Below are 23,758 nucleotides of genomic sequence, written 5' to 3'. Positions count from 1 at the left end.
TATATATATTAATTTTCGAGATACCTTACATAGTAAACAATTCAATCAACGAAACTCAACGAAAACAACTTCACATTGAACCAACTAATATTATAAAAAGTTCTAGAATATTTTTTGTATACGAATGTTAAGCGTGAAAATTCCTTCTAGTTTTTTGAAGCCCGATTTCCAGAACGCGTGGAAACCACTAGTTTAAATTAACTTTCAGAGTTTACGTGGAACGATGTTTGCATTTTTTTTAACCCCCGTAAAACAACACATACGTATATCACCCGCGATGAACGCGGAAATACGGCTCATTATAATGACAGTCGAGGTAAATTGGCCGCAAAGCATCGTGTACCGTCGCATCTGCTTTTAGCAAATTCTGTTGTCACTGATGATTGGGTCGAGCGTAAATATTTGTCTATGATATACCGCATGTCCTCGCGGAATACAGCGCAGCATGACTGTGTATACCGTTGAAATGGCTGATTGTTTCTGATCAGAGCACTGATAGTGCCTAAAGTCATTTCCAACGCGATTTTCGGCTCTAATGTTCACACTGCTGTATAATAATATTCATAAAGGTATTTAATAATTATTTAATATTATAATATGAAAAAATAGAGACACGTCATTTTTTAATATTTGGAGCGAAACTGTTCTTCAGAGAATTTGAGAAATTAAGTTGAGTGACTTTATACAGTTATCCTAAATTTCCAAAGTTGTTGCCTTAACATAGTTTGCACCTGAAGTACATACGTGTTCCACGTAATATTTATAACTTGAATACTTTATTCTCGAATCTTTTTGTTGATTATAAGACAAACAATCTTTTCACTAAATTTACCATTCAAATGCCCACACCACTTATTCCAAGGCGACGTTGAAATTCCCCGCTTGAATAGCCAACGCTCGCGTGATATCAGGCGAGAAGTTGACGATAAGTCCCATTCGTTTTTTTTTTTTCGCGAAATATATCAGGCTCGCGCGATACATGCGCGTAACATCAATTTCAGCGCGTCATCTCGTCTAGGTGCTCCTCACATTTGTCAGATTAAAATTCCTACCAATGCAGAAACGAACGCCGCGATTGCCGCGCCGTACGTAAATCAAGGTATTACTTACCAGCGTGCAGGAAAGAGATACCGTGGAACGTGTACAGGGGTGGAAGATGCACAATGCACCGGGAGGCGAAGTTCGTTGTTTCCGAAGATACACAAGCGCGCCTGGCGAGAGACGGAAGTATGAGAAACAGTAAGCGCGCGTGCACGTATCCAACCCTGGGCTCGACTCGTATAGAGACATTACGCCGGATGCTAAATGCTCGCAATGGCTCCCGACCCTGCGCGACGCTCAATTCGACTCTGGAAGTCTCCCCAGAAGCTGCCACAACCGTAAAAATCACGAAACGGGGCGCAATACTTCGTCCCTAATTGCAGGGAATGTTTGTCGCCGTCGCGACTCCTCGGAAAATGAGTCTTCCGCGCTCTGAGTACGTTGAGGGGCGCCCAAAATGTCGAGTCGGCACAGAAATAGTAAATTTTTCTCTTTCCAAGAGACGTGGAGTGCAACTATCGACAGTAATCGTGAGAATATTCTTTAGATTTTCTATTATGATCAACGAGCGGAAATGATAGAAAAGTAGATTAAAATTATAATGCTTCAAAAATTTCAATACACCATAGACAATTGCATTCGCAGTATTAGTTGTTCAAGTATCGAAGATACAAAAGAATCAATTACTTAAAGAGGAAAAGCCGAACGCGAACCAATTCCTTTCGCGAGAATTTATTTCCAGGTTGCTTTCGCTATTCACGAACGTTGCCATTACTTGTACCCCAGCCACCCCCTGGATAAATGTAAACGAACGGACTCGTTCGACGACAATTAAGCGGGGATTGCCGTATCTTCTTCGCTTCGCAATCTAATATTTCTCGGTAGCTTCCATGGAAAGTTAAACATGAACTTAAGAATCAAGGTGGTAGGATTTCCAGACGAGCGGAGGGTTCCAAATCACGTTTATCTCCAGCAAAGCCACCCCCCGAGTCGGACAACTTTATCATACAACCGTCACCCCGCGACTGCTCCTCCCGCTTAATGAATAAGCCGAGTGGTTTGTTGCGCATCGTTCCTGTAACAAATACAGCTAACTAAGCGCAAAAGTGCGCGGCGTCCGCGAAAGCTTATTACTCGATGTTTACAACCGCGAAGAAACTTGGCGGACCCGCTGCGACGGGGAATCACACTTCGGGAACTCGACGGAGAACTTCCACCACGGTTTTAGCCGCGACCATACCAAGCAATTTCAAACGAGCACTGACGACCCGCCATCTTATAATTAACCCGTTTCGCTTTGGTGCTTTAATATACAGTTTCGAGCCGGAGATTCGGCGACTGTGCGCGCTGGGCGACACTGGCGCCCCATCGATCAATGGAATCGAGAAATGCTTATTGTTTTGGAACCTCGTCTGGGAGTTTACAATTCGCTAACTTCGGCCGATTGGCTAATTACGTAGTTGCCGCGAATGATGGGTTGCCACAGGGAATGGCGACGTAACTTTGGTGATAATTTTTTCGCGGAGAAGTGAGGAATGTTGTTCAGTTTTGCCTTGTTGCCAATATTTATACATCTTCTAGCACAGAATTTCGAACCTCCGCCGATCGTTTGGGGTGCAAATTGAATATTTTCCCATGGAATTTAATTTTCCGAACACATTTATGCTACTAAACTGTCACTCTGTAACAGTAGTACAATTTCCCGAGGGAATATCGCTCGGTCAATTTCACGATATCGGCATTGAAAAATACCAATTAAATGATTTAACAATGAAAGCGGCAGCAAGTGTGCGCCGTCAGTGTACATATTACATTGTCTGGAATGATTTATACGTTAAAGGACAGACATATCGAACGACTAGCTGGTGTTTCGTATAGAGGGGACCCGCTGAAGAGATGTATGTTCATTGGTAAATTGTAGCACAATAATGATAACATCTAGTTAATAATACGTAAGCTATTATGCACCTGTTGTTTATAAATGTCAAACGCGTTACAATACAGCGATTATGACGGTGATCCTTTATATTTCGACGTGTGGCTGTTCATTAGCGAACGTCAATATTTATTAAGCGCGCCAGCTGGATCGCGATGCCGCGCTGGCAATCGCAAACATCTCGAAACAATCGAATGACCTGTAAATTTAGGTAACAAGGGTTTGTGTAAAACGGTAATTCCAGGTCAGAGCTGTTTGCCTGACTGGAACGGTCTGAACCTACTCGATTTGTCAAATTCACCTTTTTCATGCTGAATATTTCGGTTCTTTAATCTTTAATATTGTACTGATTTTAAAATGAAAAATATTTGATCTACTATCTTCATTCTGCATATGTATGAAATATAAAATTTGCTGTATATTCTTATACTTCGTGTAACATATACCGATATTTGTTTGTCACGCACTGATGGTCATATTTAATGACACTCGTTCGTTTATTAAACCTGGTTTCTAATATTAACGACGATTCTACTCCCAGTTTAAATTATCTTGGCCAAGAATTGTTGGAATAAGGAGAGTATTTTTTGAATACCTCCGTTAATTGAGAGAAATATAAAAACTCAGTAAAGAAAATTACTTTCAACGTTAAAATAAAATAAAATGAATCTCATTCAAGGGCGTGTCGAACTCTCCTATAACTACATGCATTTTTCTATGGAAAAATATCTTGACCTCTTACAAAAATTCTTTAAAATTTATTTAAAAGGAGGAATGCACCAACCACCAACTTTCACCTAACATTTACTTTACTTTCCTCCGCCAATATAAATTCAACGTAAAAGTAGACGTTTCCGATGTTTCTAAAATTTTATTCTTAAATATTATTTCAAATGTTTCCCGGAGGATCGAAACTCCTTCTTTCCGAGTGCTCCGCCCTTACCGCTTTATATCCAGCGCTGAACCCTTTGAGGTACATTTCGTTGAGCGAATAAAGCCAGAGAGGAAAGTCGTGCAAAGGTGGCCGTACGCTCGATTCGAAGTTACCGACTTCCTTCATCCCGCAATTAAATGCTTGAAATAGGCGCGATTTAATTAACGAGCTCGCGAAACGTCATATTTATTCGGCGAAACGGGCTGCCAGTCTCCGCGAATGAGGGTTTCTGCCTCGAAGTTTATTCTCCGGCGACAAGAGAGATTTAAAGGGCATTATCGCAGCACCGTTTCACTGTTTCAGACTACGGCATAACTACGGGGAGGCAGGAGACGCAATATCCCTGTGCCTTTGTTTACAACAGCAACGACACACGGAACGGAACGTTCACGTCGCCAAACTATCCTGGATTGTATCCCCGGAACACGGAATGCTACTACTTCTTCAACGGCCAGCTCACCGAACGAGTCCATCTCCATTTTCACTTCTTCGACATCGAGGGAGTACCGCCGTAAGTCGAACTTGCTTTAATATTTAATTGACGACCAGCAAACATCATTCGACTGCGAATTTCGTGAAACTTTTTCGGTATGTTCAAACTGAAATGTTAATATTTTTAAATAAGAGCAATTGTATTTTTTACATATTTAAATTACACACGACTAGGATAAATCTTTAGATTTCTAAACTTAGAAAGTAGTTTCGCCCATCACTGAGAACTCCCCGAAAAATCATAAAAATCTTTCATTGGATTTCTAAGAAAATCAAACTATAACTACTGGATCATTCGCCTATTAGAATTTATCAAATAAAAGTAAAGATTTAGATTGTAATTTAGACGTTACCGAGGCACTGGAAACGTTCAATAAACACTGCATGATAAACGCCTTCTCCGTAGATTATAAAACGGATTCATAACCTATAAAATTGAGATATTACATTTCCTTCCTTGAGCCACCTCCAGAACCCCGCGGTTATTGCATGAAAAACACGTACAGCAGCTTTTACGTTTTAAATCACTGCCATGATTTAGGAATATCGGAATGAAAGACAGTAATGGCGGAAAGCTGGATGGCCCCTTTCCCTGGTCGGTGCACGCGACAATGCAATAAAAGCTCAAATTCTTTGTGCCATCAGTCACGGTGGACGATCTGAAAGGAAGAATTGTTGCAACCCTTTCCCATTTACTTTCAAAGCAATTGAATTTGTTCCTTTGTCGTCAATTAAGCAATTGCACCATTGTGCCGATATCAAGTTACTCTTCGAGCATTTAATTTCAGTAATATTATTAACGAAGATTAATAACACCTTCTTATTAATCTGATTTAGGATCGATTAACTTAATACTTTTGTTTACAATATTTTCTGTTCCGAGTTCTGCGACAAAGACGTAGGTACCATTAAGAAAGTTCAAATTGAACCACATACGATATAGTGGTTGGGTTAAACCAATGAACTTATACAACGAATTTATACAAAGCTTCATAAAAATGAATGCATCGATTCATTTGACTGGCTTTGCACGTGTTACGAAATAATCCAGCCAATCCTGTATAATGGAAAAGGAGAAAGAATGGCCAGAATCTAATATAGAGGGAACACCCAAGCAATACAAATAAAGTAAAGCAGTATGGTCACTCGTATATAGAAGAAATAGAGAAATAACGTTAAAAATCTAATATAGAAAGAACTTCCAAACAATACAAGTAAAAAGAAGGATGGAACACGAAAGATGAACCGATAACTCTATCGTGACTGGAATTCCACGGTATCGATCCTCCTCGACTACCTTTTCGTCACTCAACGAGACGAGGTGAGACAATGTAGGCATCCTTAGTCAACTAGAAGTTTCCTGGAAGGCAATCGATACTAGTTCGATTAACCAATCCTGACGTAGCTCGACGTTCCAGTAAATCAAACCACGTCGAACAAAGTTTCGAGCTGCTTATTGGAGACGAAGACGCCGGGCGTCCGAAGGTGTCCTGTAATCGATAACCCCAAAAGTCCATCCAAACATAGAGCGTTCGCGGCTGGGTTGACTAATTAACGGTTACAGCTGATTAACGAGCACATTAATTAGCGCGACGGATTTGAAAGGTAAACCTCGAAACGATTTTAGGACGAACGAAATCGAAATTACTATCACGAGGGATTTGTAAAAAAAGGTAGGGCTGGCCACATAATGACCTAATTGGGTCTTATTAAATCGCCATCAATAATCATGTTGCGCGGCGCTTCGTTCATTAGTGGAGGCCACTAATTAGTCGTGTTTTGCCATTTCCTACGGGAACTTTTAAACAATTGCGCCGAGGAGAGGCACGAAGTAGGTCTCGCGACTTGCACGAAATCGATAACATTCACCGTATCTCGTACATTTCGTTGGTCTGGTAATCGTGATTTTTTCTACTTGTCTGACTAGACACATACCTCATTCCATTTGTTAGAAAAGGTTTAACTAATCGGATTTCTGAAAAGTAATCGTCTCCTTACAGTTCTGTTCTTAGGTTCCTTGCAAACTTTTCATCACTTTGTTTAACTTCTCATTCATTTTTGAGGGTATGTAATCAACCATCGACCTCAATACAACACCCTGTCTTAACATGTCTGGAATCCCATCCCTATCGAAGTCCATAACACCGAACATTTTAATATCCCTCGTTTCCCTCCGAAAACAGCGGTCCGAATGGAAGTTCAATTAGACGAAGTGCGACGCGACGACACCTCGCCAGATCGCGTTTCCGATCGAGAAAGATACATTTCTACTCGTAAATCCAGGCACGCGTAAACACTTGAAAATATATGATACGAAACGAGGAGAGCGAATGATGATCTATCATACGAATTGCCACTTATGTCGTCGGTACAAGGAACCGCCGTGCGATGTATGCGTATATCGTCCTTTCGCGATAATAGCGCCATCGCTCACGTATCAATATTTCTTACGGGCGGTGTACATTATTTCCAACAGCGAGTGGATTCCTCGGTTCGGGGGTGAACGGCCGCATAAATCGCCGTTGTCAGTTCCATTTATTTGGCGGATCGCCACTTCCTTTTTGGCTTTAATTACAGACCGCGGATCGTAACAGCATTCACGAATTCGTAATATGTCGGTTTCCTCCGGGGCAGCAAATGACGAAGTCGTACGTGGCGATGAGATCAAGCGTCTTACATAAAAATAGATTAGATTCCTAACTGGGTTGGATCGAACCCTCTACAACAGTGCTGTGCAAGCTGATTTCAAAGACCCCTTCGGGTTCCTCGACTAAATGGGACAGTACATGAAGGATTTTCTAGAATGAGCTTAAGAATGTTGTTTTTTTAATAAAACAGAAATTTTTTTATTCGAGTTTCCAATTCAATAGAAACAAAGTTTTATCCTTGTAGAAATGTTAACGAGTCTGGCATTGAGCGTGTTAAAGTTATTTTCGTAGCCAGTCGAAGCAGACAAAAAATCGCACTTGGCACTTGGTGGCGCGGGAATAAAGCGTTATTTCTGACGCCCCTGGCTGAGGGGGCGTTCTCAGCGACCTTTAATCGCGGATTACGTAATCGTGGGATCCGTTGACTCGCGGGCGAAACGGGCGGGAAATATTTATGGGGAAACGGGAATAAAATCCGCGAGCTGGGTGGGAATATCCGAAGGAGTCTGATTGTAAAGCCTGGGCGGTACGCGGCCTGGTTACACATGTATATTAAAGTTATGCGCGGGAAGAGCCAAGATTGAATTACTTATGGAATTGCCGGTCCACAGCTATGAAAGCAATTTACGAGCACGCGCGAGGAGATCCGAGAAAAAGCATTCGAGATCTCTTCGATATTCGCCCGCGAAAGGTGAATATATCAAGTGACTTCGTTTCTTTTTCACCCCAGGATAGATTGGGCCACCGTGTCTATCAATTTGAACTCGGAAATCACATAACCGTTTAATAGGAAAGCGTTAATTTATAGAACTAATACACTAAATTACGAGTGAAAATTTTACTGCTTCTTGAACGATTATTGGTAATAATTAAGACTAATATTTTTGCTAAACGAGTAACCTATTCTTTTCGAGCACTCGTCCAAAATTTCACCTCGATTAGCCAAAAATAATAGAAATTATCCAGAAAATCACAAGCACGGAAACTTATGATTTTCTATTATTAATGCCACTCGATTATTTGTCTAGTACTATTTAGGTACTGGTGGAACATATAGGATTAACAAAGCATACTTCTTCTCTATTGATCTAGCATACACCTAGCGCACTTGTCTTGCCGACGTTTTCATTTAATTCGCTCCTTCCCGAAAGAAAGCTCCATTTCGTTGATGCAGCGTTTCCGCGGAAGGAAGATCCCTCTTAAATGTTTATGCCATCACCCGTTCCACCACGGAAGGCAAGCCTCCTCGCAGTCTAACCTTTTCCACCATGTATAATATATAATCACAGGTGAATTATTCACTGGATCTGTTATCCTTATATAACTCCAACAAGGTACAAAATACTAAATTCAATTAGAACAGGCAGTCATGGAATATAGAAGGTTTTGTTTGATAGTTTTTCTTTAGTATGCAAAGGACGCCTCGAGGATGATCAGAAGCTATTACGTGAAATTAAAAGTAAACATTGGATCTGAGATGTTCGTTATTAAAAATGTTACTGAAGTCGAGACTAAAAACTGAAAAACATACTGAGAGAGATTATAATACGAAGGTGACGTTAATTTTGCAGATGCGATCCCGTGTCCGCCAGCGACTTCGTCGAGTTTTCGAATTACATGTCTACGGACCGGAAGTACCCGAGGAATTGTGGTCAGCTGAAGGAATTCGATGTCGCCAGTGACAGAAAGTTCTTTCGCGTGACTTTTAAGAGCAACGACAGATACGACGGGACGGGATTTAACGCCAGCTACGTGTTTGTGGACGAGGAAGGAAATTACACAACAAAGCCACCGACGAGTAATGCGTCAACGTTAAAAGGTAAAACTAAACTTCTTTTCCCCTCGGCTCCCGTTCCCTTTCATACTTGAATTTTTACGTTTGCCCACACAATGCACGACCTTTTTGCCCCTTTTCGGGTTAATTTCCGTGTACAGGGAAACTGAAATGAAATTTCAACGATACTAACGTAAATTCAGTGTGTTAATTTTGGACAATGTAGCAAATTAAATGTCTGGATGACCTTCTTCTTTTTTTATGTAAAACATTATAGTACCATATACTTGCTCACGAAATGACGATACCGACAATCTTTAAAAGATTTGAATTCTTATATTAAAACGATAATTTATATGCTACAAAAGTCCTCACTTTTTATTCACAATTAAAATTACATATTCTACCCACTTACTAACGTACGCAAAAAAACAACCGAATTCCGCAGTCTATTCGTCATCATTACTATTTGTTCTTCAACCCATTATAAAATTGACGCCTGGGGCGGAAAAGTTGCGTACGAACTGTGGAAACGGAGCCTGCCGTCAGCATGCATATTCTAACGAACAAATCGATGCCGCGCAGCTGATACTAGTCCTTAGAAACGCGAGACAGAACTGGGAGGGCTCACGAGACGTAGTTTGCAATGCAAACACTGTTACAATTCCGCGTCGCGAAACGCTCCGTGTATGCATTTATAATAATCTCACGAACCGGAGGAGAGGGAAGGGAGGTTGCCAGCGAACGGCCGATGTTGTCGAATTTTTCGCGTAACAGACGCGCGCAATTTCAGTCGCAGCTTTAAAAAATTATTTCGAACCGCCCCGATATCGGAGCTTTTCATCGGAATCGATCGATTTATCGCGAAATCCCATGAATAATAGACAGTTTACATCCGAAACAGCGGAAGCTCCCGTCGCTGTAAAAAAGATTGTACGCGATTTATAATAGGATTTGCAATAGACGGTCCCCCTCCCCCGCCCCGCCGTACGCTGCGCCCCTGTTTCCCCTGGCCCTGCAGGTATTGATAGAGGAAATCGAATTTTTGTGTACGTACTACCATTATTAAATCGCCGAGAGGCGGCATTCGTTTGCTTAATCGTGCGTAAATTGGCGAAATCGAGAGCCTCTAACGCGGAACAGAAAACAGATATTCGTTCTTGTAATTTTAAGCTCGCCCCCAGCCAGATATTATTTCCACTCGTGGGTATGAATAAACCGTGCCTGGATCGAATCACTTAATGAACCGTGGATTAAACTGACGAAAGTTGTGTAAACACTCCGCGAATTCGTCTGGGTCGAAATCCTGATCGCGCGCGCTCGAAAATGTATCTGACAAGGGGGTGTTGAATTGTCGACATTCTCGTCCCCATGAATCACCAAGTTAAACTCGGCCGATAGCCACTCTGGCACTGTATTTTCCAAACTTCATTAGTCGTGGAACGCTTTTTATCTCGCAGAACATTCGCCGAACGCCGAAAGTTACATGAGCCCATAGAGGGTTAAACGTAAAAAAAAAAAAGGTGTGTCTGTGTATAATAACACGAATTATAATTACTGAAATGTAAAAATACATGAAATTCTGAAAAATGAATCTACTTTTATCACCAGTTTTACAATTTTCTTGCAGCCAAATTACTTGACATACAAAACAATATCTCCCTTGGTTTATTTTAAAAGTTTCCGGTACGCACTGTTTCCTTTTGATGATATTATGCATACACGCTATGCATGCACGTGATGTACTTATAGAACAAAAATGAAATAAAAAAAAAAGGGGAGGGAAAACATATTCCGTTATGGTCGCTGGGAATTCCTTTTTGCCTTTTGATGCGATGTAAAACGCGAAGTACAAACCAATCGTAAAGACAAGAATCAAGTTACCCAGGCATAAAAGGAAGCCGAAGAAACTTACAGAAACCTTTGGGACGATATACTTTAAATTGCGCAGTGAACGTTGCTTCTTTCTCTTCGGTTGTATCAGACACGCCATGATACAGATATCGCGTATGTGCAAACGTTAAATTGCTACATTCGACTCGAGCAAACTGTGGAATAGTACCAATGTTGAAAACACATGCCGCTTGAACCATGGATTAATCAGTCGTTTCCCTGAATGGAGAAATCAATTAATACGGAGCACTTTGACCCCTCCCCCGCCCCACCTGTCAAATTAAATCGCGAAAGGAGACCGTTAATCGTTTTCGCCAGCGATCGTGGCCGAATGCTCGAGATTCAAGGCGCTTTTGTTACTTCTTCGGCCATTATTGGACGCTTAATAGTTATTCGCCCTCGTGTCTTCAATTGCCAACGCAATCCAATATCATTAATATCAGGTAATACCGTAAATAATGCGAATTGTCTTTCACAGCAGCTGGGGCGTAATTCGAGGCATTAAAAAGCAGATAATCCCTCCTGAAAATAACGTCGAAAACTCCGAATCAAACTTTTCCGTGAGGAGCTTCGTTTTCGTGTAGATTATATTTGAAAATTCATGGAATCTGATCCAATCTGTATTCGTACTCGTAGATATTTACGTATTGAGTGGTTGAATACAATACAACAGGTTTTTCGGAGGTTCTTTATTTAAGGACATCATTCGTAAATGAATTGGTTGCTTTCAAAACTGTAAGTTCTAGGTGTATCCTTTGTTGTTTGCAAGAATCCAATTGAAAAATGGAAACAATGAATGATATTAATAGCATGTGTCTCAAATAAAGACTAACAAGCAATACGTAATATTTTACTTCGATTAATGTTTACATGAAAGTTTGATATATTTTTGGAATCAATTTTAAACTGTGTTAAATTGTATGAAAGAATTCGTTGCTTAGCGTCCATTTCGTCAAAGTAGTACTCAACTTATGAGTCACAAGAACAAGGATTCGTGCGATACGCTCGAATCCATCACTACTTTTGCTGGTAAAAGGTGAATGAGTTCCCCTCGATAAGACAACTGGTGGGAGGTCTCTCAAGTCGATTCTTTCTTTGACACGATCGTACAAAGTACGAAAGCACAATCCCGAGTGAATAGATTTCTCTGCTTGAATCAAATTCTTCATGGGAGCTTTCTTCGTAGACTTTTCAACATTGGTGAAAATTGAGATTCTATTCGCAATTCGGAACGAGATCTTATTGATGCTTTGAGGTACAGTAAAACACAACTGGAAATATTCTTATATTCTTAAATGTATAATGTATCCCTTATTAAAAATTGTCGAATCCTAGTTTGACTCAGAGACGAGTAAAATTTAATTCGAATAACAAGGAGCGAATAAAACCAATATCTATATTAGTAGCCTATCCATGTAAACAATGGAATTTTTAATTATTTTCTGCGAAACCTTTCATTCTATAACTTAAATACTTATTAAATTTCTGTATGATATCCTTCTAAACGTTTGGTCATTCCAAACAGAAAACGGAACCTCAATCCTCGATTAATCCGATATCTCGACTACACAGTCCGAATCGTCGATTTTGGATTGACCCGTGTAATGAACATGATTAATAAACCCTATTAATTACCGTGTGCAATAATACGCGCGGCACCGCGTGCGTTTCATAATTTATGAATAAATTGATGAAGAGATTAATCCTGGGAAGAAATCGAAATAGGTTGTTCGATTGAATCTCGTGAAAGTTAAATGGAATCGAAATTACCGTAACAGGATTGCGGTATAATCTCCGAAATTGCCGCGGCGGGTCGTACGTGAAAACTAATTACATTTGCATAGAAAAACGATACAACGCGGAGAGTTGGACTGGTTGAAAAAAAAAAATATCAGGAAATATTAGAAAGATCAACAAGTAACCCTAACGAATGGGATTGCGGGAGATTCTCGCGCGGGAATGAGAATTACATGCAATTAATAACGTATCGGTGGTCAGTTTAGTATACTTCGATGAAAGGACGCCGAACGTACCGTATTTGTATATTAATTTAATGAATCTAATTTATGTAATGACATATTAAACAGGAATCCAAATCCGATGCTCAAATGGCAGTGGGTACCGTATCGATAGCGCACGCTAACGTTTATATTAATTTAAAATGAACACGTTTACACAACACGAAATATTCTATATCGCTTTGTTCGTATAAAGCAGTGTTGCCCACCACGTTGCGTATGTTCCACAGGGGGGAGATTGTAATTTTGAATATTCTATTCCATTCGTCTTCTTTACTACCAATATAGTCCATACCAATATAGTCAATCGTTTTATAACTTTAACAAAACAAATTTAAAGGATGAAATTATCTTCTAAACTTTTACTTTATATAAAATACAAAAGATACAAAAATGAAAAAAAAGAAAGAATCAGAAACTAACGTTGCACACACACACCACCAAAAATGGTAAGAAAAAATACTAATCCTTCCTGAAGACTAATTATGACTATCAGAACCATGCCTCGCTCGCTGCTCCATCTTCCAAATGGAACATCATTTCAAACTTAACAAGAATCGGTGGAAAAATTGCGAAGGAAATTGCAGGTTAAATTAAAAGGAAAATTGCGTGGATGTAACCGCCCCAATGGCAGCGACGTAAACAATGGAGCAAACAATACGATTCGCTGGCATCAGCTCCTCCAATTTAGTCCATCATGAAAGTAATTAATGCGTCCGACCCAATTCTACCCTACAGATGCTGGCCAGTAATTGAACAACCATCTCCCCCGAAACAAAAATTCGGGGAAACTAAACGGAGGCAATTATTACTCGCGCCAGGCACCGAACGCGACTGTTAAAATTGAATTGGACAACATTGTTTTCGAACGTGTTGCAAGCGGAACCCGGGCGTGGTTTATTTATAGTCTGTACCACCTGAGGGAATCTTTTCGATCGGAACGATAAAAAGAGGTGCTTTTCCATGCTTTTTTTCTCAAACACTGTTGTTAATATTAATTCTTTGAAAAAAAATATATGAACACAACGACTTCGACTACCGAATATTATTTCATCGAAAATAAAGCATATATAAAAACATCTGAAATTTAAAATTGAAATAGAACAATTAATATTCAAATTAAAATATTTAAATTCGAATATAAATATTTCAGACTATAATCAAACTAAAAATTATCTGTAGGCTATTATTCTTCGTTGTACTGTATTGTATTTTATATTTTTCCGTTGTATCCCTTAGTGTTGCTTACAAAGAGGTGCAGCAAAATTTTCCCCCTTTTCCTATTGGAAATTTTCTGTTGCGCCACTATCAACAGTATTTCTGATTACATCATTGATGTCTAATATTTACCGCGACGCAGAATCGCGTAACGTCCCTATTCATTATGGAACAGAAGCCGTTGCGAGCATCGCGACGGTCCTTTTTCCCTCGCGTACCTTCGAATGCAATTACTTGCAAGGTATACGTTCGACTGTGCCTTGTTGCTGGATTTTTCCAATGGCCTGCGTCACGACAAAACGAAAATCCCTGCAGGTCGTTTGCGATGCAGATCAACGCGAGAAACGCGGCGATGCCCTCTCACCGTAAAAGCGCACCGCATTGTACGTTGTTACGAGGATATAAATGTTCGTTCAGCGCTTGTATACTCATACAAACGTCTGTTTCGAAACCTAATGGTTCGAAAGAAAAGTTACAATTATTCGATATGGGATTAAATCAGGAGGCAATTTTATTTAATTTATGGAATACTGTTTCACATGAAATATTGAAAGCCATTTTGTTGAAAGTCATTAGGGATAGGAAGAAAATTTCTATTTATTTTAAGACTCAATCTCTTTATGCTAATCTCATTGCTGAATTATTCTGGCCAGTAATTGAACAACCTTTTTCCCAAAACAAAAGTTCGATAAAATATGGGAGTAGTGTCTTTTTTAATACAATAATTTATTTATTAAATTGTTAGTGGACTTAATCAGACGCATTCAATCGAACGGAGCTAACACGTAATAAAATTTAAATTTTAAATAACCCGGGAACGACATTCCTGTTGCGTTTTAACTCTGATCAGGTTCTATTTAAATTTTAAATTTTATTGCGTGTTAATACTGACTTAAACGGATCGTTCAAGTTTACAACCGATATAAAATCCAAATCATTGAAAAATTACACTACAGTATTTACATTAAAACATTTAATTTAGATTGATCAAGAGTAGTGGAAGTGTTAGAAGAATCTAAAACAAGACATTTAATTTTACATTAACAATACTAAATCTCCAAATTTTTATCTCAACATTTAACCTTGGACTCGTAAATATACATCTCGCTTCTTCCACTACCATTTCCTCGCTCCATCATGATCATTCTCCTAATCTCTTAAAGGAAGACGTAAGGAAAGCGGATGTCGCACGCTAGAAATTTATTTTGTTATCGCAAACGCCCGTTATCGTGGCACATCCGTTTTTCTCGCGACTCGAGGCCTGGGTCGATGTCTCGGCCAGGTTAGCGATAGGATGCATGAAGATTTTTTGAACGTGGCTATCTGGATCGCGTCAGGGTAATCACGAGTCTGCCTGCTTTATTTTTTGTTAAAGGTGGAACGCTGCTGGTGCTGCTACTGCTCATAAGTCGCCTACTCTTTGGACGAGTTTCGCTTTAATCACGATCGGTAACTACTTGGACGAGTCTTGGCTCAATTTACAACGAACTATAACTTCGAGGACAGGAGCCATCCAAAATCCTCTATTAGTCGGCGCACAGATGAGAGTGGCTACATTGTTTGCGCCATTGATATTGCCAAAGGAATAGGAAAGCCGATCTCCCTGGAGACACACGGGACATCGTAATTTACTTATTAGATCTATCACCACGCTGAACCCGATGACGATCATTCTCCATCATTCTACGACCACCACGGAGAAAACGTACTCACTGGCAATAAAGTATTCGAACTTACCAAGGGGAAACTCTCGACGAGAAAATTCGAAAGCTTACGAAGAAAGCCACAAGACTCCTGGACGAGAAACTATTCCTTTCGTTATTCAAACTTGCTTCGAGGATACGAAATTCTCCTCTGAAATTTGGATTTAGTCTGATAATATTGCGACAATGTTATAAATGTTGCGATTTTGTTATAAATATTTAGTGGTTGCTTCCTTGGTACGATATTTAGAAAGAGATTAAAATTTACATCTATCGAGGCGATTCTCTAATTTGAAAATGACATCCTCGATGAAATTAGAAATTCTCTTCCTAATTGAATGAAACAATCTCGCTCACGCTCGCAACCTTTATGTTTTCGGCTCGAGGGATTCCCCGTTAGGCGTACTTAATTTAATGAACACGTACGAAGAGAGGATATTAGAGGAGTTGTACGAGTAATGGGATATATCTATGATCCGTTGTAGCGCGACGTATTAAAGAGTGCTGAATTGTTAACGTTTTCCTCCTCGTACGTAAACGAATTTATTAAATCGCTATGAACTATCTGTCCGACGAATTACTCGAAAGTCATACGTAAACAGTGAACAAAGAGACACGAAAGAAATTCGCCTTCCTAAATACACGACACACTACGGACATATTTATTATTACATCCTCTATACGACTGTGATGTTTCCATTCCTTCTTAGTTTTACTAGGAAACGTATACAAGTCTGATTATACGCGAAAAAAATGTAGATATTCGTGAAACCATGAGTAGCCTGGCCGAACAGTTACGAATAACCGTTCAAAACGGGCCAGATGAAATTAAGAGGATTTACGATTAACGGTTTACGATCGAGATACGATTAATCGTCGAAAAGGGCAGAGAAACACGAACCGATCGCGATAACTTGATTGGACGGATTTGATAAAATATGTGTGTATTCGATGACTGGAATGGGTATTATTAAGGACGATCATCGCATCGGAGAGATATGCTCGACGTTGAAGTTTTGAAGAATGAGCAATAACGAAACGATCGATCGTGATGAATACAGTTATAACGAATATCGAAGTACAGTTTGAAATAATTTTCTGAATCCGTGCAAAGGATTTATAAGAATTAATTTTTTTAATTGAGTAATTATGAATGAGATAATTTTAACATTGAGATGAGTATTCGTGTTGCTTGAGCTTTTCATTCAAAATGATTCATACATTCCAGAAAATAATATTTACTTATTTTTATTGCACAAAAGTCTAAAACGGTCATCGATGAAAATAAATTACCCTAGTGTGGCGAGGTGCAACTGGAGTGCTGCTTCTAAACCTAACGTCAATGTAAATGATTCTAATTAAAACATCGTACAATAAAGTTGTACATTAGTAAATAATATAGAAAACTACGTTACAGAAGTATTCGTAACATAATTATTCGGTGCAAGATACAATCAGCATATACTAATATACTAAATATTTTATAGGACCATCGACAACACTAAAACAACCTATAAACGATCCGGTATACTTTGAAACAGGAGTATCCTGTGGAATAATTTTATAATATACAATGTTTTACATTAGTTTTTATCGTAATAAGATAAATATACTCAATTGCACACGTTTTATACGATAAGCGAATAAATAATGACTATTGAATTGCTCTGTGGTCCGAAATCGGGGTCTACACGCACGGACTCCTGCCGTTCCCCGTATCAACATACAAGGGAACGTATCAACTACAGTATGACGTATTTCCAATACGTAGAACTGATGGAATATTTCCGATACTTGGAACCCTATAAATATATAATTTTATTCAATAGTAGTTCAAATTTTCAGTGTTTTTATTATAAAGATTCATTGTTTGTTCTGATTTCAGAATACGTACAGTGAATCGCTAAAATCGCTTTCACTATTAAATCTTTTCCTTGTTATTTTCATTATTAAATTTTTATTATTAAATTTATATAAATGAACCAATCATCTAGAAATCTACAATGTGTAAATCATTCGAAGCGAAAACATTCATAAAATACGAATACTTTTTTTAATTCAATGCAACATGTTTGCAACAATTACGACAAAAATTCGAAAGGTAAGTCGCTCGTTATCGATACGCTCGAGCTACCTTAACAAAAGTAAAACAAAATAACAAGCCGCAAGCGAGAGCCGGCGGATTATATATGACACACAAATTTCAACATTGAAACTTCGCCCACGTAATAAGCAATCAATAAAGATAAATGTTTAACGATCGATGTAAACGACGATCGAGTCGCGAGGGGAAATGCATCGACGCCCCCACGGCGAAGCAGAAAATCATTAACGTCAGAGTTAACGATAGTTCCACGGAACTTTATCACACAAAGATCCGCCACTTTTCCAGAAAATTATTTCAAACTCTAAACTGTCGAACTACAAGCCAAGCTCGTTTTCCTGAGCTTATCGCGAAGGGTATAACAGCAACAATGGCGGTGTGGTTTTTACAATTACGACGACCACCAGTGACGAGAATGCCGTCGATAAAATAAACCGCGCAACGAACGTACTTAAAGAAGCGCGAACGGAAATTCCCCAGTCACTTTAGATTTGATTCTGAAAATATTTTTGCGGGGCTGATTTATTGCGGTTGCTTTTATTGCAAGTCAGGTGTAAGATATTTCCTAGCGTAGAAATCAGTTTTATCACAGATATCTATAAAAGCATAGGGTTTATTGGAAGAATAGTTATTATCGAAAATTTGTTTCCCTTTACTTTTAGTAGTAATTATATTTGCAGTAAATCCAATAAATTTTAGGTATCTGCCAAAAATTGATTGTTTACACTTGTCGGGTTTTGTAAAAATGATCCCTACAACAACTGTGGGATATTTTGCGCACTGTCCGTAGCAGTATATTTGACAGATCGTCTTGACAAAAATATTTCAATTTAAAGCGACTGGATTTAAACAAAAAATGACCATCGTCGACACTCGAAGACAAGAACGATCCAGCGACAAACCGTTTAAGGATTGATCTCTCACGAATTCAATATCAAATTTATGTATCCAGCGATACATAAGTATAGGTAGAGCAATACTGTCATTGTGTATGTTAGACTACTGTGAATATTTTTTAATAGGTTTATAATGCGTTGACTACTTCTCCCGAGTTTCCGATTGATTTATAAAAATGAAAGAGGAAAAAAAAACATGATAAAAAATAGCGTGACTGTGGCATTACGATTTGAACGTCCCCATGAGCGTGTGAGAAAGTGTACAAGTATGGACTGTACGATGTATATGAGCAAGTTATAAAACTTCCGTTCGTTGTTACTTATATGTTGTCTATAAGAGATGAAGACGGCGAAAAAAAAAAACACTATTAGGATGTTGTACACTTAAATCGGCACTATGAAATGCTTGTATGTAAGGATCACGTTGTAAATACTGTTACATTTAATCTGTTCGAGCTGCTGTCTACTAAATACATTACCGTACCGTTTTATTCCGTACCGAGGTGCACAAATGTAACGGAGTTAACTGAAAAACGGTTGGTCGTAGCTTTCGCTCGTTTCCACCTGAGTCTATTTTAGGCTGAAAGGAAGATCAGTACCGAGTTAAGGAAAACATGGAGTGACTAGTAAGTATATGGACAGTGTCGAGACAATGACCAATGGCGCCCAAAAATTTAGCAAAACGAATGCAACTAAAAATGAACAGTGACGATACGCAGTTATACGTTCGGACACTCTACAATACTTTGTCGAGAAAGATAGGGGAAAAGCCCATTTAACTTTTTCGTGTAGAATTTAATTCCCCGTAAGATTTGTTTAAACGATTTTTGTATAACTTTAGAAATGACGAATATGTAGTAGAGAAATCGAAAAACTGCAAGAGGCAATCATTCTTCTCAAGTACAAACAGTACATGTACACATCGTGATCGTGAAGATCGCCAGCTCAAAACCAACCCCGTCGAAAAATCGTTTGATCGGTTTAGTTTTCTCCTCGCATGTCATTCTTTCCAAGAGCTGATCTTCCTTTCGTCCTACAGTATTAATTGTGACCTTTCGTTCCGCACTCTATTTCGTTACCGCGATTACTTAAAGCGACGAACTCGTTAATATGAATATGTAAATTCGTTCGTTTCGTGTCGCGATTAAATGGCCCAGATGAAATTACGTATCGCAAATTAGAAGCTGCTCGGAGTCGAGGGCAGACGATTCAATATACGCGATCGCTTTTCGAACGTAGACACAGAGAATACTTTATTGTCGTTCTATGCGGTATTAATTTGCCACGTGACACCTGGCGTTGAGTTCGCGGCGATTAGTACGGCTCTTATGCGTTTAAGGTGGATCTATGTGTACAAGGACGACTCAACTAGCTGAATAGTTATTAAACACTTCGAAACCTCTCGCGATCCACGACTAAACGAGCGCTCCGTAATGAGGCTGGATGTTCAGGGGCGGCCTAGCAGCAAGTTCCTGAGCCAGAAATGATACCAAAGAGAGAAATGATAAAAGAATAAAAAAAAAAAAAAAAGAAAATAACGAGAGAGATAAAGAAAAGAAAGAAACTTTTATCCTTACACGCCGCGTGTCACTCAGATCTGCGAGTTAACGAAGTCGCGCCTGGGGCGCTCCACAACACTTTGTCCTGCGGTTAAAACTACTCAAAAGCATCGTAGTCGTGCTCCGGACAAGGCGCGGTCGTTGATCGGAGCAACGACTACGGTATCCGCTGGCGGCGGATGTATTTTCTTATTCTGTTTTGAGGCTCTTGCCAAATCATCTCACGCATAAGTTACTGAACTGTAATGCAATCATCGTTACTGTCCTAATAAATCTTAGCATACGAATCTGTACGTAACACGTGGAGATCTTTTCTTTGACGAGACCGCGGGGTGATTTCGATTACTTCCGGTCCTAGTACTGAGACTGTCGGAATCTTCCCGCGACAACGTTTATTGTTATCAGGTAACACTCCTAACCTTTATCAACTGACACACTCAGATTTTTATTCTATTTTTCATACATTTCGTTTCGATAGATCCTAATCTAAATAGAACCGAAGAGTTTCCGTTAAGTTTAGTAATAAGTGATACTCGATTACGTGCAATACAGATATAACAAATTAACAGAGGATTATTTAAAAAAAAAAAAGTAATGAATGATTTAATAAATGCAAATGAGCAAACAGTTACAAGCATTTAATCATTCTTACCAGAAATCCCGCCACGTTTGTTTAGAATTTCAATAAACTCTTAAGGAATTACTCTTATTTTCATTTCTTAATTTATGTATAAGTGTCGATCTATATGTGCATACAAAATGTATAGTCAGTTGCAAAAGTTTGCATGCAAGGTGTAAAGTGCAATATTATGTACACTGTGAAAGTTTCGATATACCTATCAAATTATTTATGAATAAAAATTACTTCGAGGAAATTTGTAATATTTATTAACTAATGTACGAAAACATTATTTAATATACAGCACGATGTCGCCAAAATGGACACACATGGACAAGGTAAGTGATGTTTATATTAAGATTTTTCTAATCCCCTGTTGGAAACATGAATATTTCACAATGAAGAAGTGAACATTTAACAATTCAATTAAATGATCGTCCCGAATGAATCGCTACACGTTGCTTTCATTCGTTATCTATTATCCGAATACAATTTTTCCTATCTGTGTCCTAATCCACTTATCATTTCAGCAAATATTATAAAACAATGCCTGATAAATACAAGATTAAATGTGTCATTAATCAGTCCCGTAAATCGTTCCTTATACTTAAAAATATACGACTGAAGACTCGCGTCGCAACATTTGAGTTAATGTAAGTGGATTAAACCGTCTATTAAATTCGATCAAAAGTACCAAGTTCTTATATCTTAAAAAAAATTGTCCAACCCTTCCGACGCATAAACGTCGATGGTCGAAAACCCTGTAAATAAACGCTCCTTGATGTTACGTTTAAATTTCCAGGAGTCCAAAGGGCTCCAGAGACTGGAAAGTTTGAGAATCGCTGGAGTATTGTATCCGCGAAATTTCGCAGCGGCGTAACTTTACTCGAACTAGCCATCATGTCAGCCGTTTACATCGAAAACGCGAACCGACTAGAATATCGAATAGGTAGAAACTTCCGCAGACGCTCGCTGGCCGAGACCACTTTGTGGATTTAGATTTACCACGAAAACCTGTTCACCAATTTCACGTCTTCGCGCACTCCCGGTGTTCTTTTTACTCGGTAACCAGCCACAATACTGCGGAGACGGTTAAATTTCACCGTAACTACGCGAGATCGTTAAGCAAAGAAAGATCCTCCACTTCTGGCTTAAGGAGCTATGAAATGAGAATACTTCCCTCTGCGCATCGTGCAAACGTCTAAATGTAACTGTTTCAGATAATTATCCGCAGCAATTAGAACCGAGACGAATGTCAGACGAAAGCATCGTAATCGTTCCCACGGCTGTAAAACGTCACTCTATTTTAGCCGAATTATTTTTCTAACAAAGAAACGTGAGAACAACCACGAGGGAGGGTAACAGACGTTCATTACCTGAGCGAACTTGGTTACATGCCAGGTGCACGTTTGTATAAGTGGGATAATGCGATGTGCTAACTATTGGGTTGAACAGAAGAGCCTTTGCGTTTTCTATTACATGGTGTTCATGTAGAGTAATAAAAATTAATGCAGCCGATTTCACGTCAGTTGTATTTCTTAATGCATTAGCATTTATTTTGTTAAACAATCATGCTTTTCATCGCTAGTTACGTAAAACCATTACATCTTATCTTTCTTATCTTGCACCTGTCGCATGTATTTATTGTTTACAATATATTATGTTCATTTTAATTATGTGACAACGACTTATGTATAAAATTCATAACATTCTTCTCCATCCCTCGAGAATGTTCAAACGATTTTTATTATACAGTGTGATGCGTGCAATGTGGACGGATAATGTTTGGCTTTGTAATTATGAAGCTTGTCAGAGCTATTATCGCGTCAAATAAAGTTTCACGATCAAATTATTGTTTTAATCGATATAAGAAAGGCATTTCCATATCATTCAGGCACGTAGCGGCACATAACGGTAAGCGGCGGTACTTCGATATTCGTTTCACGTGCTTGGAAGATGTTACCTGTATGTAAAACTCTGTCGAAACATTACCCCATGACTAAAAGCAGAACAGAATAAATTATCCCAATTATTAGCACTAGATGACGTCATACTTTCATCACGATATAGAATTTTCATAATACTCCATAATTTTTAGAATAAATCGAGCATTGTTCGGAAGAAATTCTTCCGGAAATAAAGATGCCGCTGTAAGCTACACAAGATGGTGGATGGTTAACGAGTTGTGGACGCTCAGCGTCGCGACGCTCCGATCTGAAACGCTCCATCAAGGAAGCAAATATACGTCAGAGATAGACAGAATTTTATTTAAATAGTATCTGCTGGAATTTGTAGCTCCAGCACTTGTTGTTGTAATATTATTAACCATATAAGTCACAGCTCCTATTTGATTTGTGGTATTTGTTGTTGAATAAAAAATATAGTGATAGTTAAACATTTAAAATACAGCTGAAGTTCAGTTTGCGATTAATCGCATAGTTATCAAGATATAATTATTCTAAACCTTTTGTTAAAGAAAAAACAGGTAATGGGGTTGGTTAGTTTGCATCTACTCCGTTTCGCGAATAAGAATGTATCAAACATAGATTTTAGGAACCTATAGGAACTTATTGTTAGACAAATGCATTCTGTACAACATACAACACATATATTATACAACACTGTAATAAAAATGAACAGAAACTAGTAAAGGAAGTTAAGTTAAGTAACCCACCCCTTTAAAAAATGGGGAATTAACCAAATAAATGCAAAACAAGAGCCGACTTCAACTGAAAACTTCAAATCGACATTTTTAATTGAAACAATCCAGTAATTTCCACATTGACCGTTCATTCGTTATTCAACAATTGAGGTGAGAATTTCGCTCATTTTCGAGGTCGCTGCGCGAGTGTGGGATGATCGGAAGGGTTCGGGTATCTTCGCTGTCGGGTTGCCCCAGGCGAAACCGTCCTCCGCGATTCTC

At 38.9% G+C, this 23,758-nt stretch overlaps 1 protein-coding gene across 1 annotated transcript in view; it reads left to right on the top strand.

Moving 5' to 3' along the window:
- LOC128896353 (suppressor of lurcher protein 1) overlaps positions 1 to 16,932 on the top strand; it is a 468,244-nt gene extending 451,312 nt beyond the window's left edge. Inside the window, exons 11-13 of the mRNA XM_054159693.1 lie at positions 4,215 to 4,422; positions 8,623 to 8,870; positions 15,330 to 16,932. Of these exons, the coding sequence (XP_054015668.1) occupies positions 4,215 to 4,422; positions 8,623 to 8,870; positions 15,330 to 15,394 (521 nt within the window). The 3' untranslated portion in view covers positions 15,395 to 16,932. The remainder of the gene's footprint in view (positions 1 to 4,214; positions 4,423 to 8,622; positions 8,871 to 15,329) is intronic.
- The last annotated feature ends 6,826 nt before the right edge of the window (positions 16,933 to 23,758 follow it).

Source organism: Hylaeus anthracinus, unplaced genomic scaffold, assembly GCF_026225885.1.
Source record: "Hylaeus anthracinus isolate JK02 unplaced genomic scaffold, UHH_iyHylAnth1.0_haploid 0, whole genome shotgun sequence".
NCBI classification, from domain to species: domain Eukaryota; kingdom Metazoa; phylum Arthropoda; class Insecta; order Hymenoptera; family Colletidae; genus Hylaeus; species Hylaeus anthracinus.
Note: the sequence above shows the minus strand (reverse complement) of the source record. Positions and strands in the feature narration are given on the sequence as shown.